General features: G+C 42.6%; 1 protein-coding gene across 1 annotated transcript in view; it reads right to left on the reverse strand.

Annotated features, from left to right (window-relative positions):
- clstn2a (calsyntenin 2a) overlaps positions 1 to 19,970 on the reverse strand; it is a 132,286-nt gene that overhangs the window by 58,110 nt on the left and 54,206 nt on the right. The window contains exon 2 of the mRNA XM_064338252.1: positions 15,588 to 15,710. Coding sequence (XP_064194322.1) covers positions 15,588 to 15,710 — 123 coding nt within the window. The remainder of the gene's footprint in view (positions 1 to 15,587; positions 15,711 to 19,970) is intronic.

A 19,970-nucleotide genomic window follows, 5' to 3' on the forward strand; every position in this document is an offset into this window, starting at 1 on the left:
ACTGAAATATTGAAATATTTTGCTGACCGCCAAAGACTAAATCCTGGGGAGGGTGCCCATAGACCATGCAAAAGGGATCAATGGCTTCGGCTCTGGACATCTTAAATAGACTCTGCTCATTATAAACTGATGGAGACTCGGATTTTCTGGAGGCTTCGTAACTGCTTTCTTTTCATTTTTCTGAGTTAATCTTTTCTGGTTTCATATGGTTTTCTTGCACCATTTATTTCTCCTCCCAGTTTATGAGACTGTTTGATTCCATCATTCAGTTTTTTGTAATAGCCTAGTTGAATGCTGTATTATTACGTGTTGCATAATTGCATATTGTATTATATACATATTATACATACTTTCCCTCTAAAATGTATCCTACAAATTTAATATATTTGGCCTAAAAGCCTCTCCCCCTGTCTGCATGTCTCTCTCACTCTCATAACAGCGCACTTTTCATCTCAACCGATATCCATACTTGGCTAATGTAATATCCGTACTTGGCTAATGTAATAACCTTCAAATAATCAGTAATGTTTTCCTCACAACATGCATTAACGCAATGTATACCGTACAGAAAAACACACTGGGAGTTTAAAGAACCACACAGAACCTTCGAGGCGCTGCATTATTCTGGTCTGACGCAGTCCTGTGACAGCCGATTTCTAACAGTGCATGGCATTAATGGCTGGACATTTATTCAGGGTTACTGCCACATTCATCACTGTGATGCAATGACAACGTGTTCATCAAATTACAAAATCTTCAGCTCGACATTAACAAGGGTAATGGGGCTGAAATTACTTAGTTATATTAATTACGCCACAGAAACTGACCCCAGCCTCCTTCCATTCATATCTGCTGAAGATAAGGAACTGGGGGAGGGAGGCTTATCCTCCATGTCCTTAATTAGACCAGCATCAATAATTAAGACAATGCCTTTGCTTCTCCGTAACCTCTCTTTTGCCTTGTCCCCGCAGGTTGGAAATAGCTTGACATCTGTCAGAGCTAAAAGGCTGGGGAAAAATAATGACTGTGCTTAAGCCATGACATTACCATTACTCCACGCTAAAAGCTGTCACAAGGCTTCTGCTCCTGCCGACTGCACTTTTTGAGTGAACAAAAAAATAAATAAACGCAGTCACACTAACATATGATGCAAAGCAATATGCAAGTTTCCTCATGTCAAATATTTTACATAAATACGTCCTTCACAGTTGATATTTCTTAAGTCTCAGAGCTACAGTATCCTTCAAAAGTATGGAAACAGCAGTGTGAAATTTATTTTTTGCTATATATGTAGGCATTTGGATTTGAGATCAAAATATGAATATGACAATAAGTTCTTATTTCACTGCATTTACATGTGTATATTTGTTACCATTTTACAGAAGCAACTGTTTTTGTGTTAAAGTATACGTACTGTATAAAGTTCAGTCTATAGCAAAAAATAACAATCTTACTCTACCGTTCCCATACTTTTGGAGGGCACTGTATAATGAACCATTGCTGATATAAAGCTACAGCAGCAAAGCACTGGATCAAAAGGAATAAAAATATTACAACCACAAGAATGAAGTAGCTTCAAACTTTACATATTTCACTGTGATCTCATTCAGTACCTACCGTTTTGAGCACCTCACATATATTATTTTTACTGCTGGCTATTAATCTGCTCTTAGTGTGGCAAATACTACGTGCAACAACTCTTCCAAAGGAGACAGGGTGCAGCCTGAGCAGTGACCACCTTCCTTGTCCAATGATTGAGCGCTTCACAGTTAATCAAAAAGCGGCAGAACTGCTGACGCGGGGATTTTACTCATGACACGTAAGTTTATCTGACACTACTGATGAAAGATCAGTCTCTGTATTTCATTTTTACAATGCTTCAATGCACTTGATGCCCTGTATGACTCCCCCATCCCCCCCTCCCCCCAGCACTGGCCCCTCCCATCCTCAAATCTAGTTCATCACACGTAACATGACAAACATCCAAGCTGGTTTTTCCCCTCATTACTTTTCAGGCAGAGGAAATCAGGAAATCCTTGCAAGGGATTTACACTGAAGCCCTTTCCGATACGTTTTTCAATTATTCCGCTCGCCAGCACCCAATTGTTAGATTCACTTCTATACACTGGTTTTAAAGCCCTGAGAAATTAAAACTGGAGGCTGATCTCAATGCAGTAACAAGCAACATTTTATGCAAAGGGACTTTTCTCCAATTGTTTGAGTCCGTGTAAGTATCATACTGAGGTTCTGTTATATTCGTGTAATTTCATTACTGTGATTGAACACTGGTTTTTTTTCCTTTTGCCCCTGAGCGCTCTATGAAACACCAGCTGTGAATAATGGCTCACCGCAAAGATCTGCATTCATTCACACATTCAGTCAGGAAAATTAATTACATCAATGAATTATGTGTTATTTTATGCAGAGTTCCTCAGCACTCCTTCATGCATATTGATTAGGAAGAACATAATCCTGGAGTTTCCTTGTTCCTTGTTAATTAAGAAGCATCTGAGTACTGGATTAAGTAATCGATCAGTGATCTCTGGGCCAAATATCAAATTATTAATGCATTCTTTTATTAACTCTGATTATCCCTGATAAATAGACTGAGTAAACACGCTGACACATACTAATTATTTGCGTACAAGTTATCTGTGGATTCTGGGCATTGCCAGGTAGTTGGTTGCCTCTGATAAGACTTTGATTAAAGCACACTGTATGTGGGAGCCTGCCATGTCATGGCGGATTCGTCATCATTTGTTAACGCATGTCAATCTGTCTCGACAATACTATATAAACACAAGGGCCTGTTTGCCGTCTGGCTGACACAGAGGGTAACATAGGGCATCCTCCGGGCTCGAGATGCAACCCATGTTCCAATGCATTAAGGACTCCGCTTCCATACAGGAATGCACAAGAGCCCGAGGGGTAAGCATCAGGGCAGCAGTTTCACAATGACTCACGATGTCACGGTGTCGCTACGGCATTGCTGTAAAGTTATGACATCCACATCTGCTGGTTACCTACTGGTTAAATATACTCAGTGAAAAATACATGACCTTCCTGGGGGCAGTAGATTTGTCAAAGCGAGGAAGACAAATCCTTGATAAATATTAAGGACATCACGTGTGTCCAAATCTCTCTTTTTCATTATCGCTTGCCATGTTGAACCCTGGATCTGCACTCAGCCCCTCAAAAGATGAGAGGGGGAGGGCTGGGGGGGAGGGGGGGGTGGTGATTGCGATCTGGGCCACAGCCTTTGGATACGTTCAGCCATTTTTAGAGTCAATACAGAGAGAATAAGAGAATTCCATCACAGGCGATGTGAAGGCAAAATCCTTCACCTCTCCCGCTCTCAAGGAGGGACGTGAATATTTGAAAGACGAGCGAACGAGGTGCCCTGTAACCCACCCCAGGCATGGCGAAGAACCCCCCCCCCTGCCACTGACAGCACCCAGCTGACGTTTGAGCACGCATCACGCTTCTGTGCTCCGTGGACACACTTACCCCGGGAAACAAGCAGAGCTTCCATTGGTTTCCTTACCCCTTAAAGAGCACTTACCTCCAGCGTTTCTCTGAAAGAATTATCAGCGGTTTACATCACGTTTGCCTTGGAAGACGTATCTCCAGCCGGAGACTGAAATGAACGTCCACTTATAGAAATGTCTGAATTCGCAGAGGCGTTCCTGAGGGCCCTGGGCGCCTCCGTGCATGTGCTCTTAGGAAGCTCCGTCAAAGTCCTTCGGCTGATGTGCTTCTCAATTTTCAGCGCGTGCTTTGCGTGTGCCAAGGTGACTGCGGCTGTTATTTTTGGAGGGGATGAACTGAAAAGTCTATCAAATTTACCCAGTAATGCATTTAATTGGCAGGTTTCACCTTCCCTAATAAATAAATAAGCTGGGTGTAGACTGCTATGAATTCAAACTAAGTTTGCCTATGATATTTCCTTGATGTACCAAGAACAGAGTAAATTGAGTGATTTATAAATAATAAGTGAATCTGTACGCTTGACCTCTAGAGTTAATTTTCTCATAGAACCATTCTAGGGGCCCTTTTTTACTACTGGGAGCTTAAGGAAAAATATGGCAGAGGAAGAGGAAGAGGGGTAAACAGATTGGACATCACTTTATGATGTCACTTCCACAGTCCAATGTCACTGACCTTACAGGTCCTTATTAGCTTCAAACCCATACGAGAAATGCTCTGGTACCTATCCAATGGTCTATAAACATTGCTGAGATGAGTTTGAAAAAGCAATAAATAAAAATGGTAAAAATGACTCAGGCAATTTAAGAGACCTCTACCAGGTACAGTGGCTCTGCACCACACGGGAGTCAAATGAAAAACCGGCCAATTGCAACAACCCGGTTTCCAAATGTCGCTCGCCCCCGCTTGCGCTCCTTCCCTCCTTCAGCAAGCGTGGTCTCGCGCCGAGGCCAGAAGAGACGCGGCGATGTGAACCCCGGGGCCGAGGGGATGGGCGCGCGAGGTGTCACGGAGCGGAGACGGCGAAATTGAGAAATCTTGCTGAGCTGGGGGATGTACCGCGCGGCGGTTCCATTTTACGCCTCCGCGAACAAGGTGAACACAGTCCAGGAGATATGCAAATACGCCTCTAATTGGACTGTCATTGGACCGTCGTACTCCCGTCAAGCCCACGGTGGTGGAGGAGACAGAACAGACAGATTGGGCCCAGCTGCCGCCGTTATACATTTCATTAAACCGTTCAGTACGTATCACACCTCGGGTCAGCGCACCAACCTTGAATGATGCTTATACCAGCGTCAGAGACGACTAAATCTGCCCATATCTGAACGTCGTCCCTCTTTCATCAACTCTCTTTCTGTCTGTCTCTTTCCCTTTCTCTCCACCCCCCCCCCCCCCATTCTCAGTTTCTATTTCCCTACCGAAACTCACAGGCTCAGCTAGCTCAAGCTCAGCTAATTGACTGAAGAAACAAACGCACGCACACAATCGGTTAATCTGTTTTTCTCCCTACGTGAGTCGCAGAGAACCACCTACTTTTGGGCGGTGTAGCATAGTCGTGAACATGAACTCAGGGAATGGAGCTGCAGGCTTCACACCACTCAATCTCTGCACGACAGTAACAGTTGGGCTGCATGTGGTGTAGCTGGAAGTGGGACGCAATGTGCTACATCCAGAGGATTTAGACATGTACACTGGGACTGCAATCTGTGCGCCACAATCCTGGAAGTTTTAATGCATCACACTGTGGTCTAGGAAGAGAGACGGAATCGAAATGAAAGTCAGACCCGCCATTTTATCTGTTTTTCCCTTTCTGCTTTGAAGTAATTGTCTTTCTCTGTCATATATACAACACACAGTAAACTCCATAAGGTTTGGGACAAAGGCATAGTTTTTTTCTTGATTTAGCTCTGTACTCCAGAATTTTACATTTGTAATCAAATGATTCAAATGTGATACAAGTGCAGAAGGGTATTTTTTTATATACATTTTAGTTTCCCGATTTAAAGTTTTGAACTTTTTCATACATAGGCCCCCCATTTCAGGGCACTATAACGTTGGAACAAATGGCTTTACGGGTGTTTCTGATTAGTCTGGTGAGTTCAATTGTTTCCTTAGTGCAGGTATAAGAGAGGTTTCAATATCTAGTCTTGATTCCAGGCTTTTGATTTCTCTTGGAGTCTGTTATAGACATTTGTCAACATGAGGACCAAGTTGTGCCAATGAAAGTCAAGGAAGCCATTATGAGATTGAGGTTGAGAAATAAAAGATTAAAGCAGTCAGAGACATAGGCCAAACCTTAGGCTAACCTAAATCAACAACATCATGGAACACATTGGAACATCATGAAGAAGAAACAGAGCACTTGGTGAGCTGAGAAATGGCAATATAAATGCGTCACAGTTGGGTACTGCTGTACCAATTGCAGGAATGCAGTAGATTATTGACAGAGGGAACATATCCTCTATCTCTGAACTGATCTTGCTCATTGTTTTAATTGAACTTGAGGTCTAATTTAAAGGAATGAGGAAAAGAAAGCTGGATGAATTTCATCTTTGTGGTACGGGCCCTCGACAGGAACAAAACTCCATGAAACATCATGTGCGTGGTTCAAAGAATGCCGGAACAACATTCCGACCCCAGCAACAAAGATCTGTCAGCATAATTTGATTTAGCACAGCTCCAGAAATACCCTCACTGAACACAAATTACAGAACCATCAAATTGATATATGAAGAATGAGAGGACAGCAGAACTTAACTAGCCAGGAGAGGAAGGAGACACATCCAGCCCTGGATGTTTCAGTAGAATTTAATGAAGGAGGCAGCAGTGAGATGATCCCTTCATTAGAAGCTTCTGTGCTTGTGCTGAGTTCTGTGTGAATTGAATACGTGTGTTTGTGTGTGTGTGTGTGTGTGTGTGTGTGTGTGGGAGGGGGGTTGTGGGCGTGTGCTATAAATCAATGCTCATGATTTATCTGCACAATGAAAAATTATAATCTCTCTCACACTGAGAATTATTAACAGGGCCAGGTGCATGGAAAGAAAGCCAATGCATGGAAGGAACACCAGAGAATTCAAGGACAGACACCAGCTCAATAGCGTCTGCTTTCATCTCAAATACCTTTCCTTAGAAAAAGAATCCTTCATCCCCCCCCCCCCCCTCCTCCCCCCCCAACACACACAAACAAACACACACTTTGTAAACTACTTATTTGGTGTGAATGCCTTGGACTTCAGATGACTGATGATGTCACTACAAAGAGAATATTAAAACCAATGGTAAACGGTGTGGCCTATTGTTGCCAAAACTCCCATGGGTGTGGCAATCTGTCTTTAATCTGCGTCCTGCATCCAACAGTTCTTCACCACTAGCAGCAGCTGAGCTCTTATTACAATCAGCAGTGTGGAGCAGACTACCAGCACTATATGCACTCCAGAGTCCAGAACAGGTGACTTGTGCTTAAGATGCAAAACCTGACAGTCATAATGCGTCCATACACACTATAGTGACATGGTAAGGGTTCTATGAAAATCCTGGGTGCAACTGCTAAAGAAACCACAACTTCACCATACGAAAAAGAGCTCAGACGATGCACAGCATAAACACACAAAGAAATTAGATATAGAGGTAAGATACACGGCTTCCTGCAAAACAAACATAATATGCAGTATTGATTTGTTTGATATATTAATACAGGAAGTCAGTCTGGATTTGGCTTTGTTCGTATCAAACATAACCTTTTACACCGTTTAGCATCTCCCCTCCCCCCATCCCCCCGCCCCTTCTCTGCACTAACAGACGGGCTGTGTTGACAGTTGCTTTGGCCAGAGGTGCAGAAAATGAAAGGCTTGAATGTGTCCAGCAGGGCTCATTTACGGCACTATTGATTGAACCTATGCATTGAGTTCTCATTCAAGTAATGGTTTATGTTCAAGATGTATGCATCTCCATGCACTCTCTGAGGTATTCATTATAAACAAAACCACAGCAAAGGCAAATAACCTGATATCAACTGTTCTCTTTCCAGTGCAATAGATGCTTCATGTTTCTCTATGCAGCTGACGTTAATAAACCACTCGTCCATATGCAAATTTCCAAGCAATTTAAGGTTTAAAGGGACTAGGCCACACTTTTGAAAGAAATTGACTTATCCAGATTAGGGCTAGCCAATCAATTATACATAAATATCAGGATCGAGCACCCAAATGGACAAGTTGTGGATGATGAATGTAAATAGGCTTTGTGGAAAGTAGTATTGATTTTGATTTGTCACTTCTTGTTGGACGTTCGTGCATATTGGTAACTGATGCCATTTGGATCATACGTGCAATCATGATCATTCTGGTTGGAAATTCTGAGATTTTTTATTGAGAATTATTGATTTGTGCTAGAATAGATTTCCTCACTTAAAATACATCACTAATCTTATCCGTGACAACTATGGCATCAAGATCTTTGAAAGACTTAAATTGTCGAGAGATGTGAGCTCCCTGGTCTTTTATTTGTACATTTTATTGAGAGTTTACATTGGAAAAATCTTTTTTTGTTTTTATCTTTCAAAAATTTGTGTACGTATGTGTAATGTATAAATGTTGATCTAATTAATTTATTTCACTGTAATACATTTTTGAAATTGTACAAAGGGTGTATTTGACTCGTTATCAATGCTTTAAAATGAAACTGGGTGATGAGCTTAGTGATAGTCTCCCTCTGGTGCTATACAAATTTATACACAGGCTCTGGGAGTAATGTGCTTTGGATGTGATCTATTTTTGCAATGGCAATCTCCTTGAATCAAACTTATGCTTGAGACTTTTTTTTTTTTTTTGGTTTGGTTTGGTTCTTACCATTCCATAACACACGTAGCACACTGCCACAACATTCCACATCTTAACATCTAGTTTAAAACCCTCTGAAGAGTAGGTTTTTTTGGATTTCTAAAAAAAATTATGAGTCTTCTATGAGTTTATGAGTGTTCTAGAACTCCATTGCTTTCAATTACTAGTAATGATTGTTACATCAGCTTTGAAATGTTCAGTTCAGTTCAAGAACATTCACATATCACATATTTGTGATAGCACACCTTAAAGGGTTAAAAAAGATTCAGTAGAGGAGTAGCAGTGGAGCAGGAGGGCTACAGCGACGATGGAATAATCAAAGACATATCATGTCTCCAGAAGACATTCAACGCATTTTCTGAAACAAAAGCCGTGGCTCTTCAAGCTGCCTGTAGCTATAAATACTCTGGCTTTGTGTACTGTCATAATCTAATGTTTAAAAAAAAACAATAAAATGAAGCAGCTGCTTGAAGGGTAAGTAAACACACTGCATACTCTTGAAAAACAGAATACAACTTCTGGATGAAATAAAGCCTGCTTTATTTAAGCACACTTTGAGCTGGTCCACTGTATTATAATAACTGCAGAGCTGAATTATTGCCATGGAATTATTTTCTTGCTTCTTTTCACTTCAGCTGGTATTTCTCTTCAGCTGGTATATAATACGAATAGATAGCAATACAATAGCAACACAAGTTTTTATATTTTTCAGTAATAAGGTGTTACGACTAATAGTGCTCTGCATATTGCTTCAGCATTGATACCGATGCTTAATAAATGTATATTTTTTCATACAAATAGTTTATTATTATTTTTGCTCAGCATTAAGGAATCATTAGACATGATATTTAGAAGGCTAGGGTTATCAACTGATCAATTCCATACAGGCTACAATCAAGTACTATGGCTGTGTCGCAGATGCTCACATCTCAAGCACATATCGCAACCATGTGCCAAAATCTTTACTGTTGAGAAAGATCTCGGTTTACTTAAAATGCCATAACATGCCAGACAAATGCTTTTTGTCCCACAGTTGAAATTGATACCACCTCCGCAATTAGCGGTTCCTTCCATTTACTGCAAGTAGACTCTGAAAGGATGATGGGAAAATCAATGTGTTAATGTGCCCATCTATGCATGTGCACGGGAGCGTGTATCTGAATCAGCACGTTTCCCCTCAAAGGGCTTTCTCTATGCTTCATGAGAACATTAGTCTCTTCACCCTCCAGCTAACCCCGCACATACAGCCTGATGCCGTCCCTGGCTAGCACGCCGCACAGAGACCAAGCAGAAGGGAGGTGGAGAGGGAGGACTTGGAGGCGCTGCTCAATGCTCAGCACCTGTGTCACCCTGAAAGATGTGATTAACAGCTCTGATGGCTGACACACTGAGGGAGATTATTAATACCCTCAAAAAAAACAAATCTTTCGCGTTTTTTTAAAGGCCTGAACACAACACAGGCAGATCCTGAGAACTTCTCTGTTGGACACAGAGGGTGAGAAGTGCATGCGAATCGAAGGCCCAAATTTACATCACTTCCTGCAGGAAGTGATTTTCTCTCCATTCAGAAAGAACGTTTTCTCCAATACGTCAGCCTGGTGCCAACCTTACCATTCATTAACCCTAGACATTAATTACAAAAAACATTGATTGATCAGTGTTTGGAGACATATACTGCTACTGTTTACTGGCTGAAACAAGCACTACATGCTGTGATTAACACCAGTTTTTCATTGCTTTTAAATAGTTTAATAATCAATGTGGCACTTTGTCGCACACAGTGTAGAACTTTTGATATGGATGACTTAACTTAAAATGAACAGTGTATGTATTGCACTCGCTAAGAAAACTGACCCAAATTACCATCCGTCTATGGCCTTAGCGTTTGCTTATTATTTTGTCAACAGTAAATACACGATTAGCTCGGTATTGTGCATTTATCACTTGTCGGACCGTATTTCACTCTTGATAAACGGCGAGCGCAGCCGGCTGCGGTCGCTGATGGAGAGGAAAAGGGGGCGCGGGGAGCGGCATCGCTCACTGTCTGCGGAGGGGAAGTCACGGCGCGCGACCTTCTGCGTCGGTCAAACAAGACGGAGCGCGGGGCCCAGGGGAACGAGATACGGTCGAACGAGAGAAACGGGTCACGGCGATTCGTCTCTCTCTCTCTCTCTCTCTCTCTCTCTCTCCGAATTTGGCTAACGGCGTCGGCGCTTTCATTACGCGCGGCTTTATCCGATGCTACGGAACGCACGCGGCCCGGGCGCGGCCGCTCAACCAAGCAGAGCCGCTCGACCGAAAGAGGCGGTTACTCTCCCCGCCGTCATTATCTCTCACTGCATAGCGCATTTTGGCCCGTAATGTGGCCTAATCACATATGCAGCGTGAAGACTTGTCCAAGCGAAGGCATTTTTCATGGTTTTGAGGCTGTTAAACTTGACTTTATCTTTATTTGGCAGGCTTCCTTATCTTGAGTGACATGCTGAGCGAGGTGTCGTCAGTGTATTTCAGCACAGGGCCACATATAGACAATATAAGTGATAGCTCAGACCGAGGGCGAAACATTAAAGGCGTTAGGGGTATAGGGGAAGGGACATAAAAGGGAATTAATTGGATTGAGAATACGTGACTCCTCTTTCCAATTAAAACCTCACGCATTATTGACAATGACAAATGCGATGAATAATAACAGAGCGGGATTTGTTAAGTACGCATTAGGCCTGTTCTTCAATCACTGAGACGACGAGGGGCTAATTAATCAAGTCTGATTATCCTCCGAGTGGGCCGGGCCCGGCGCGAGGGGTGTTTGTTGATATTCGTGTGCTCGTTTGGCGGAGTTATTAAATTAAGCCTCCACTGGAAATCAAATGGCCTCGCACTGTTCCACTCTAGCTGTTATCCTCCCGCGAAAGGACAGAAAATTCCGTCGGGAAGGGGAGGGGGGTGGGGTGGGGGGGGGCCTGGTCTGACTGAGGCTTGGAGCGTTGGGTAGCCACCACGCGGGTGTGCACAATGTCAGATGAAAGTGAGGCGAGAGGAGAACAGCCTTTTGACTCGCTTGTATCATCACTTATCACTTCATCACGTAATGGTGACATAAGAGACAAGTGTCATTCACACACACACAGCTCAAAGCACAAGGTGATGTCAAAGCGATTGCCAGGGTCAGGATCAACAGCTAATAAAACAATGCGAAACATGTCTAAACATTATGTCGAGACAGCGTTTGAAACTAAATTAGTTGTGGAATATCACACGCATACACCCGGTCTACCTCTCTGTGGTTAAATTCACAACTTTCAAGTTGCAAGTGCACCAAGTATTTAGCAGAGATGAATAAATACTTAAAACCTGCCATCTGCTGAACGCATACAGTATGCATAATGAAGGTCCATGCCTGCAAGCATATCAGCTTTCATTAATAACAGCTAGAAAAGATAAAGCGCATCCAATTAACAGAAATATAAATTACACCCACCAAACATATCATATCATATTAAGGAAAAGGAATTATTCAATAAATAATCACCAAATTAAGAATTAAAAGTTTGTTAACATTTAATGAATAGGGAGAGTTGGGTTGTTGACATGAAAAGGCTTCAAGAAGCTGAAGATACCCTGAAAAAAAAGTCTTAACTCGCACTCGTTGTCTTGTAATGAGACTTAAAATCTTTTTTTTTTTCTTTCAAGTAGAAAATAATAGCTTGTTTTAAGTTACTGTTTGCTTGAGAAGTGAAATTTTCTTACGCCATTGGCAAATCATGACGAGTTTGAATCTGTCTGACCTCATTGGCAATAGTTTACTTACTTAGCAAAAATATGAAGACTAAAATACTTGAGATTTTTTGAGTATGGTGCTTTGATGTTGGGATGGTATAAATGCTCGTTTACATGATGTAATAGCTGCGAAAAGGGCTGCAGAACATAACAAGCCGCACAGTCCTGGGCTTATCTGTTTACTATCCATCTAGAATCAGAAACCTGATGATTCCAGAAGCTTCCTATGGTCTTTTGAGGAGTAATTGGACTGTAAGGGAAGACATGGAGAGCACGTCGGGACGCGCAGACAGAGATTGCTATCTGTTGGCAGCGCTATGCAAAAGTCCTCTGACGAGTGCCGGTACCGAAAGCCGGCCAAAGTGAGGCATAAACGCCACATCACTCCAGCTGACATACACTGCTGCTTTATCCGCTCAGATTAGCACCGCCAATCTGGGTGATATAAATACAACATGACAGGCCGGCAGACAGATACGCAGAACGGCGATCGCGGTGATGCATTGCACGGGGCCCCGAGTGCTTTTTGAGGTTTCTCGCGGTTGTTGTTTTTGGACGCATTTCTTTGGATTCAAGCTGTGCTCAAATTGAGGATAAATACCCGTCTGACTATTGAAATTGGCAATCAGGCATTTTACGTCTGCAAAATCAAGTTTACAAATGTCTCCTTAATTTCCCGAACGGGGCCCATCGGAAACCATGAGGCGTGCGCGCTGGCGTGCCGCTCGCTCTCAGAGGAAATCAGATGCCACCGGGGGGAGGAGGCCGTTGGTTAATCAGCGTGATGTAGTCACTCAACAGGCAAGCCTCACGCTGAGACACCGAGGGAGAAGAATCTCCCACAGAGACAGGCTTGTAGATAATCGGCTTGTTTTGTCTATCGTTCCGTCACCCTCCGTACGGTTTCGGATGCTCGAGGGGCGTAGAGACCGTCAGCCGCCTTTCATGTTTCTCATTCTAAAAATCCTCTGTGCGTGTTTGCGCATGTGTATTCCTTTTTATTTATTTTTAACTAGGCTTTAGCGACAATTTGTCGTCCCGATATAGAATTCCTAGTCCCACTTCTGCAACACAGGTGCACAGCCAGACAGGGGGAGAGTTGCAGGTTCATCCACTCCCCCCAACCTCAAGTTACAGTACTATTAAGTGTTAAATGTCTCACCAGTGGCCAATTCTGAGTATCTGTGCACAGTCTGGCACTATGCATCTCCCCTCACGCTCACAAGTATGACAGCTGCAGCAAATAAAGTTTGTGCCTCTGTCATTATGACAAAGATTTCTCACACAGCACGCCATGTGCAAAATTAGGTCACATTTGACTGTAGCGAGCTCCAGCATTGATCGCTAATGTTAGAATATAGCAAAACGTGTAAAGGTCACCAGCACTCTACGGCTGTAACATCTCCTCGGAAATTGCCACTGGAAATAAGCACTCGAAACAACGGAGGCAGCCAAAATGGAAAACATTTAGGTTGTGTTCAGATCAGTGCACACCTTTAAAACAAGACATATAGTTTTACGACTCTGTGTGAATGTGTGAGTGAGCAGCAAATTTACTTGCTGCATTGGGAAACTGTTATAAGAGGCAGCTAGGCAACTTAGGAGCTAGCTTGCAAGATAAAGCTGTGTTAGTCGTAGTAAACCCTGTTGTTTCCAGGCTAGCTCTATGCCACCATGAACTGCTGTCATCTACCTTGCCAGCTAGTGTACTGACGACATGGCTGACCATTGAAGCTACATTCAGTTTGTAATTATTTCTTGATTTCACATATTTAATGGCCATTAACAAATAACTACATCGTGATTAGGTTTAATGTGCAAATTCAAGACTGCAAGCACCTGCTAGCCCACTTGCAGTTCTTGCAGCATGAACCAGAGACAGCCTTGCTGACTAAGACCCCTTTTCCTGGGACGGGTGCTTAGGTGGCACCCTATGGGGCTGCCAGACACAGGTATGAACAGCTTGCAGCCCATCTCTCTAGTTACAGTGTATTATATGGATAAAAAGAGCGGTGCACCCTGGGAAAGCACTCTTAGAAGGAAGGAGGTCACGTTCCTCGTGAGCATAAAATAGGACACACTTTGCCTTGTCTTTCTTGTCTTTACTTTGTCCTTGTCTTTTTCATTGCTTTCCTTTTCTGTTTCTTTTTTTTTTTGGATTATCTCCCTTCGTCTCGCTCTTGCTGTCAATTCAAATTCTCTTTCTCTCTCTCTCTCATTTGTGCATATGGATCTATCCTCTCGGCTACAAAGCACGGGATTTTCACAATGAAGCGCACCCCCCTTCATGTGACTACAGCTCCCGGCAGAAGAGCCGAAGCTTAGCAGACACAATGTAGCGCCGCTCCGTCTTCCCTCTCTCTCCTGCAGAGAGATTAATGGCTGGAGCGCAAGTGTAACTCTGGCCTAGATAACAAATTAGCAGAGGGGGCTGCTTTTTTTCTGTCGTAGTTTGTTTTCTATGCCGGAGTTGTCATTCGCGGTGATGTGATGGAGAATGCTAAGCGTGCGGTACAAGCCTAGCGCACCGTACCTTACAGGGGGTGTTTCTGTTCTGAGGGAGAACAATCCATTCTCTGGATCCAGGCTCCTGCGTATGTCACCCCCTTTTTGAGTTTCATCATTGTTACTTCACGGCTAAAAAAAGGCAAGCATTTAACAATCCCGGGCAACGCTCCAACAGCAATTAATGCAATGCCAAGGGATCGCCCCATTCCTTTCCCCGCAGAGACAAAACCAGGATTGATGACAAAGCACACTGTGAATAATTCAGGGACTTTGTGCGAGAGAAAGAGTGAGAGGGAGAGAGTGAGAGAGGGAGGGAGGATGAGAGAGAGGAAAAAGGGAGGGAGAGAGTGAGAGAGAGAATGCACCTTTTCAGCAGATCTTTTTCAAATTCATCTCCGTTGTAGGTCAATGCCATAAGTATGGAGAACGTTGTTGTTTTTGTTTTCTTTGGAGTTGCGCTAACCTTCAAATGTTCTTCTGGTTTTGGCTCTGTTTGGGGCAGTGGGGTTCATGAGCCTAGACCTGCCCTCCATTTGTGCAAAGACTTGTTTATGCCTTTGGTGGCATTTTGAATATTGTGTTGTAAACCGCACTTTATGTTGGCAAGTCTGAACAGCCCACTACTACAGCAGACATCAGTATTTCCTGGCTGTCAGAGAGGCAATTAATTTCAGCCGCCTTCAGCTAATGAGGTGTAAGGCTCGAACTGCCACAAAACCTCAGAGGGTTAAAAAATCCACTTGCTCTAATTACACAGTGCCTGTCACCCACCTGCACTTCTCTTCTGATTTATCTTTAATCAGAACCCAGTGGCAGAAAAGCTTTCCAATTACACATGGGAAATGGTCTAATGCCGGGGCGGAGCATGTCACCTACAGCCAATCAGCTACAAGGCCACAAGGTCCTTCCTGGGAGTCCCCAGTGGGCTTCTGGGTGAGCAGGGGAAGAAAAATATCAACAGATGAGGACTCCTACCTGCAAAGGGGACTGGCGCATCTTTATCAAGGGCCACCAGGGGAGGATCCAGAAGGACAGTGTCCGTGTTCTCGGTTATTACTCCATGATAGGACGTCTCTATCCAGGGCTTGTGTTTGTTCACTGTGGGAGGGGGAGGAAAGAGAGAGAGCGAGAGGGGGAGAGAAGAAAAAAGAATGTCAGTTGGTCATCTCTTACATAAACAGTACTTTTTGACAGATTGGCCTCTTCATGAAAGGAACGTAACAGCAAGTGGTAGATGGATCTGCTTCGACTAACCCTGCACCACTGCCTGTTCCACCTTTGCCCTATTTGGCCCATTAGATGGTCTCTCTCTCTTTCAGGTGGTCCTCTAACATGGTGGTAATAATCACGGAATAGAAATACAGAAAGTAGTTTGATTTTTTTTAAATGCACGTGCCCATGTGTATATGTTATCCTGCTCAAGGATACATTGCTTAGTTAAAATAACACAACTTTTATAAGGCAATAAAGCATTGAAAATATACCAGGTATTCAAAAAACCTCAGACCATAAAAACATAAGTACTTTCTTTTCATCGGCCTATTATCCTCCCGAGTTAGTCTGTGTTTTAAGATGATTCATTTTGGTGAGGTCGCAAAAATGAATGGGAGGGAATGGAAACCGGAAAACCGGAAGGAACGGCGGTGAAAACGTTAACAGAAAACAGGGACATCTGCCGTCGCTAGTATTCACGCAACGCAAATACAATGGAGTAAGCTCCACAAAATTACTCGTGTTATACCGAAGTGAAATATCCCTTTAATAGCAAGAACCACAACTGCAGGCTCCTTTCCTTTATGTAAGCATTTGAGAGCCTTATACAGACTCCTTTCACACAACATGAAAAGATGCTTTTGTTCCACCATGCAGGCATTATGGGAGCTCAGCGCAGCCGACACACTGTTGCCTTTTCAAGACGCCTTTGATTTGTTGTGCGAATTGATTATCGATGCCTTTTGTACGTCGCAGACACAGTTTGTAAAAGTGTACCACAAACACCAGAAGGCTGGAAAGAAAATTCACATTTTTTAGCGTCAAATTCTTTACATTTCTGTGTTCACCCCAGATATTCAACTGAACTGCTGTTCAATGAGCTTTGTCAACAGTTTCACATCGCCTTTGGCCTCTCTGAACAGCAAGAAATCTCAGCATTTCGTATACGTGTGATATTAACTGGTGCAATGCACTCAGTCGCTGATAACATATCACATGTGAAACATCCCCTTTGGGTTAGCCTTCACCGCACACAAAAAATATTATCACAACTGAAAATGAGCAAGCTAAATATAAATTTCGCGTATTTTACCCCTTCTGGGTCAAAAAAATGTACCAAAATAGGATTTCATTTTACCTGGTGAGGTAGAGTTAATTTATCTAGCCACTGCTATAGCTATTCATTTCTAAACAATCTGACTAAAGCACCAACAGGCACACTTTAAGAGCAAATGGAAAAGGGTAAAGGGAGACATTGCCTGATGCAATCTGAATTCCAATGCTACCATGACGCGTTTTGGGCGGCAATGGTCATTAGTGGCCAGAAGGGTAAAGCCACCATTTATGAGGCGGCAAATAACCAGCCTGTTTGGTTTTGATTGCTACGAAGGGGTGAAGAAATGCTGATTCTAACACCCCCCCCAGCACACACACTAATGTGGGTCTGTGATATAGGGAGTAGCATTCACAACAGAAATACAGTGTGTTCTGCCTAACAGTAACCACTGGGAACATTCTGTACCATTATTCCACATTAGGGAGCAGGGGTAGAAAAGGGGGAGATTAACTGCATTATGACTGTAAAAGGATGCATTACAGCAGACTTGGAAAGCACCTCATTCCTCACTTGATAGCGCTATCATTCTGTTTTAAGGTATTGTATTCATAAAAGTGTCAGAAAAGTGTCAGGGAGTGCTGGTCTAGATCAGTTTTGCCCTGTAGCTTGTAACACTGTAGAACTTCATAAACATTTATGTACTTTATGAAGTTTATAAACATGGGTCCACATGTCTGTCAGCTAATTTTGACCTTATTTTGTCCTTTTTGCAAGTCAAGGCCGATGTGTCAAAGCTACAGTATAATCAGGTGCTAACTTACAGAAAGATAGAATTCTTTGTTAGAAGTCCATTAAATATGATAGAAATGGGGCATTTGCATCAGATCATTGACTAGCAGATGATGCATAATCACAATAATCATAGCAATCTTAACAAAAAACTGTTTATAACTTCTACATAGTGTCTTCTGTGTATTGTGGGCCAGCATCATAACCTACGTATAAAACAAACACAGCTGCTCAATCTGGGTCTCTAAACTAATTCCAATGTGGTTGATATGGCCAGGAGGTAAGACCCTACCCACCAGTTTCCCACCAGCACTGTAACAGTGAACCGCAAAATCTTAGAGGAACTCCAGGGGAGAAAGAACTCCATTCAGCACTTTGTGGTCATGACAGAAAAAGCAACCACATACTGAAGACCTCTGATGACCCCTATTAGAGGATCAAGTGAAGATCTCACCTGAACAACAACAGCAGAGAAGAAGGTTTAGAGAGAAGCTGTGAAGCTGTGGCCCTGACTCAAGGAGCAAGACTGTTGAGCTTTTTCAGTGATTTAAATTTCAAAGGAAGCACATTTCATGAGGTATCACTGAAAACAACACGATCTAAGCTTGATCTAATATTAAAATGCAAATCTAATGCTTCACATTTACAAACTGAAATGGCCGACCTTTACAGGAGTTTCATCTGCTGTAGATGCTGTACTAGATGCTGTACTAATCCTTGCTCTTTGCTTTCAACACCATTCAAATGTCATAATCTACCTCCTGCACCGGACAATGCCGTTACTATTAATCTTATCTTTCCGACTTAATGTTTGCATCACCCAGCAGGACATTTCTGTGTTCTTCAGTTTTTTCACCACATAATTAAATCTCAAATAAAAACCAATTTCTCACATCACACACCTACCTCACGAAAAGAAAGAATGAGAGAGATGTGTGACACGACCAAGAGAATAGTCTTGAATGGAAATAAAGAGATAATTACACGTTCAGAAGGAGGTATGGTTATTTCGATATCGCATGGGGCTTTTTCAGTGCTGTGCTGAGAATCAGGAGCAGGCTAAGCAGTTGCAAATGTGCCTCTGACCTCTCCCTGCCCTCCTCTAACGATGTGGTAATTAAACCTGGAAGCCACACATTTGACTTAGTGGGGATTTCTGAGTGTCGCAGAGGTGATGCAACATGCAATTAATCCCTTACCAGACGACCCTGCTCTGAGTATCTTTGGGTTATAACTCATGGACCCGTCAATGATTGTAACACATTCACAGAGAGAGAGAGAGAGAGAGAGAGAGAGAGAAAGAGGTGTAGTCATAGTAGCAGTCGAGGTGGTAAAGGTAATGAGAGATAACGTAAATTAAGGAAACATGTCTAATCCTGTAATCGTGTGAAATGGGTGTCTGTGAAGATAGTGGGATTTCAACAAAACGCGAAATACAAAAATGTGACTTTTCAGGAGCCCTCCTAGGATCGTGTCATGGTTTGCCATTTCTGATGAAAGGCCTTATTAGGATCAGTGAACCTGTGCAATTAGAGGTGGAGCTCTGAAATGGCCGAGACTTGTCTAATAGCATAAAAGCTAAAGCTCTTGGCTTTGTCATGGCTGCAGGAGCTACAGTTTAAAATTTAAAGAGTTAAGTGAGCAGTTTACAGTTACCAGTGCCGATCAGCAGCTACACTACAATCAGATCATGACCAGGAAAACATTTTATTTACATTATGTTATACACTTGTTTAGCAGGCTCCCTTATCCAGAAGGACTTACAAGGTGTTCTTTCTTTCTTTGTTTCTTTGTTTGTTTTTTACATTTGGTGACACTATCCATTTATATTGCATGATGTTATCATTACTTGTGGGAGGGGGACTGAATCCTAGGTGGAGATGTTGTAATCTTGGGACTTTTCTGTAAGGGATAGTCCACTGCAGTTTTAGTATATATTTCGGATTGACCCCGACAGGTTTTATATGCGATGTTTTAGATAGTTACAGAAGTTTATGACGACCTTTACAATTATGGGCATTTGCAGCTTCAAGGTTTTAAAGCAAAAATATGCTTCTTGTAGCTTCAAAGCAGCTTTAACAGCAATGTTATGCTAGCAGTTAAGAAGGTTCAGTGTATGTTTATTACTTGGTTATTTTTCAGAGATCTATATTTAGTATTATTTTCAGTTGGAACTATTTCCTAAGGCGGATGCAGCCTGAGCCTGCTGCGCTCAAACAAAGAAGTACCGGCATGGTGTGAAAACAGACATTCATGTCTACAGTGTGAATAAATGCTATACTGTACAACTAATCTGTTAA

This window comes from Anguilla rostrata, chromosome 6 (genome assembly GCF_018555375.3).
Source record: "Anguilla rostrata isolate EN2019 chromosome 6, ASM1855537v3, whole genome shotgun sequence".
Classification (NCBI taxonomy): domain Eukaryota; kingdom Metazoa; phylum Chordata; class Actinopteri; order Anguilliformes; family Anguillidae; genus Anguilla; species Anguilla rostrata.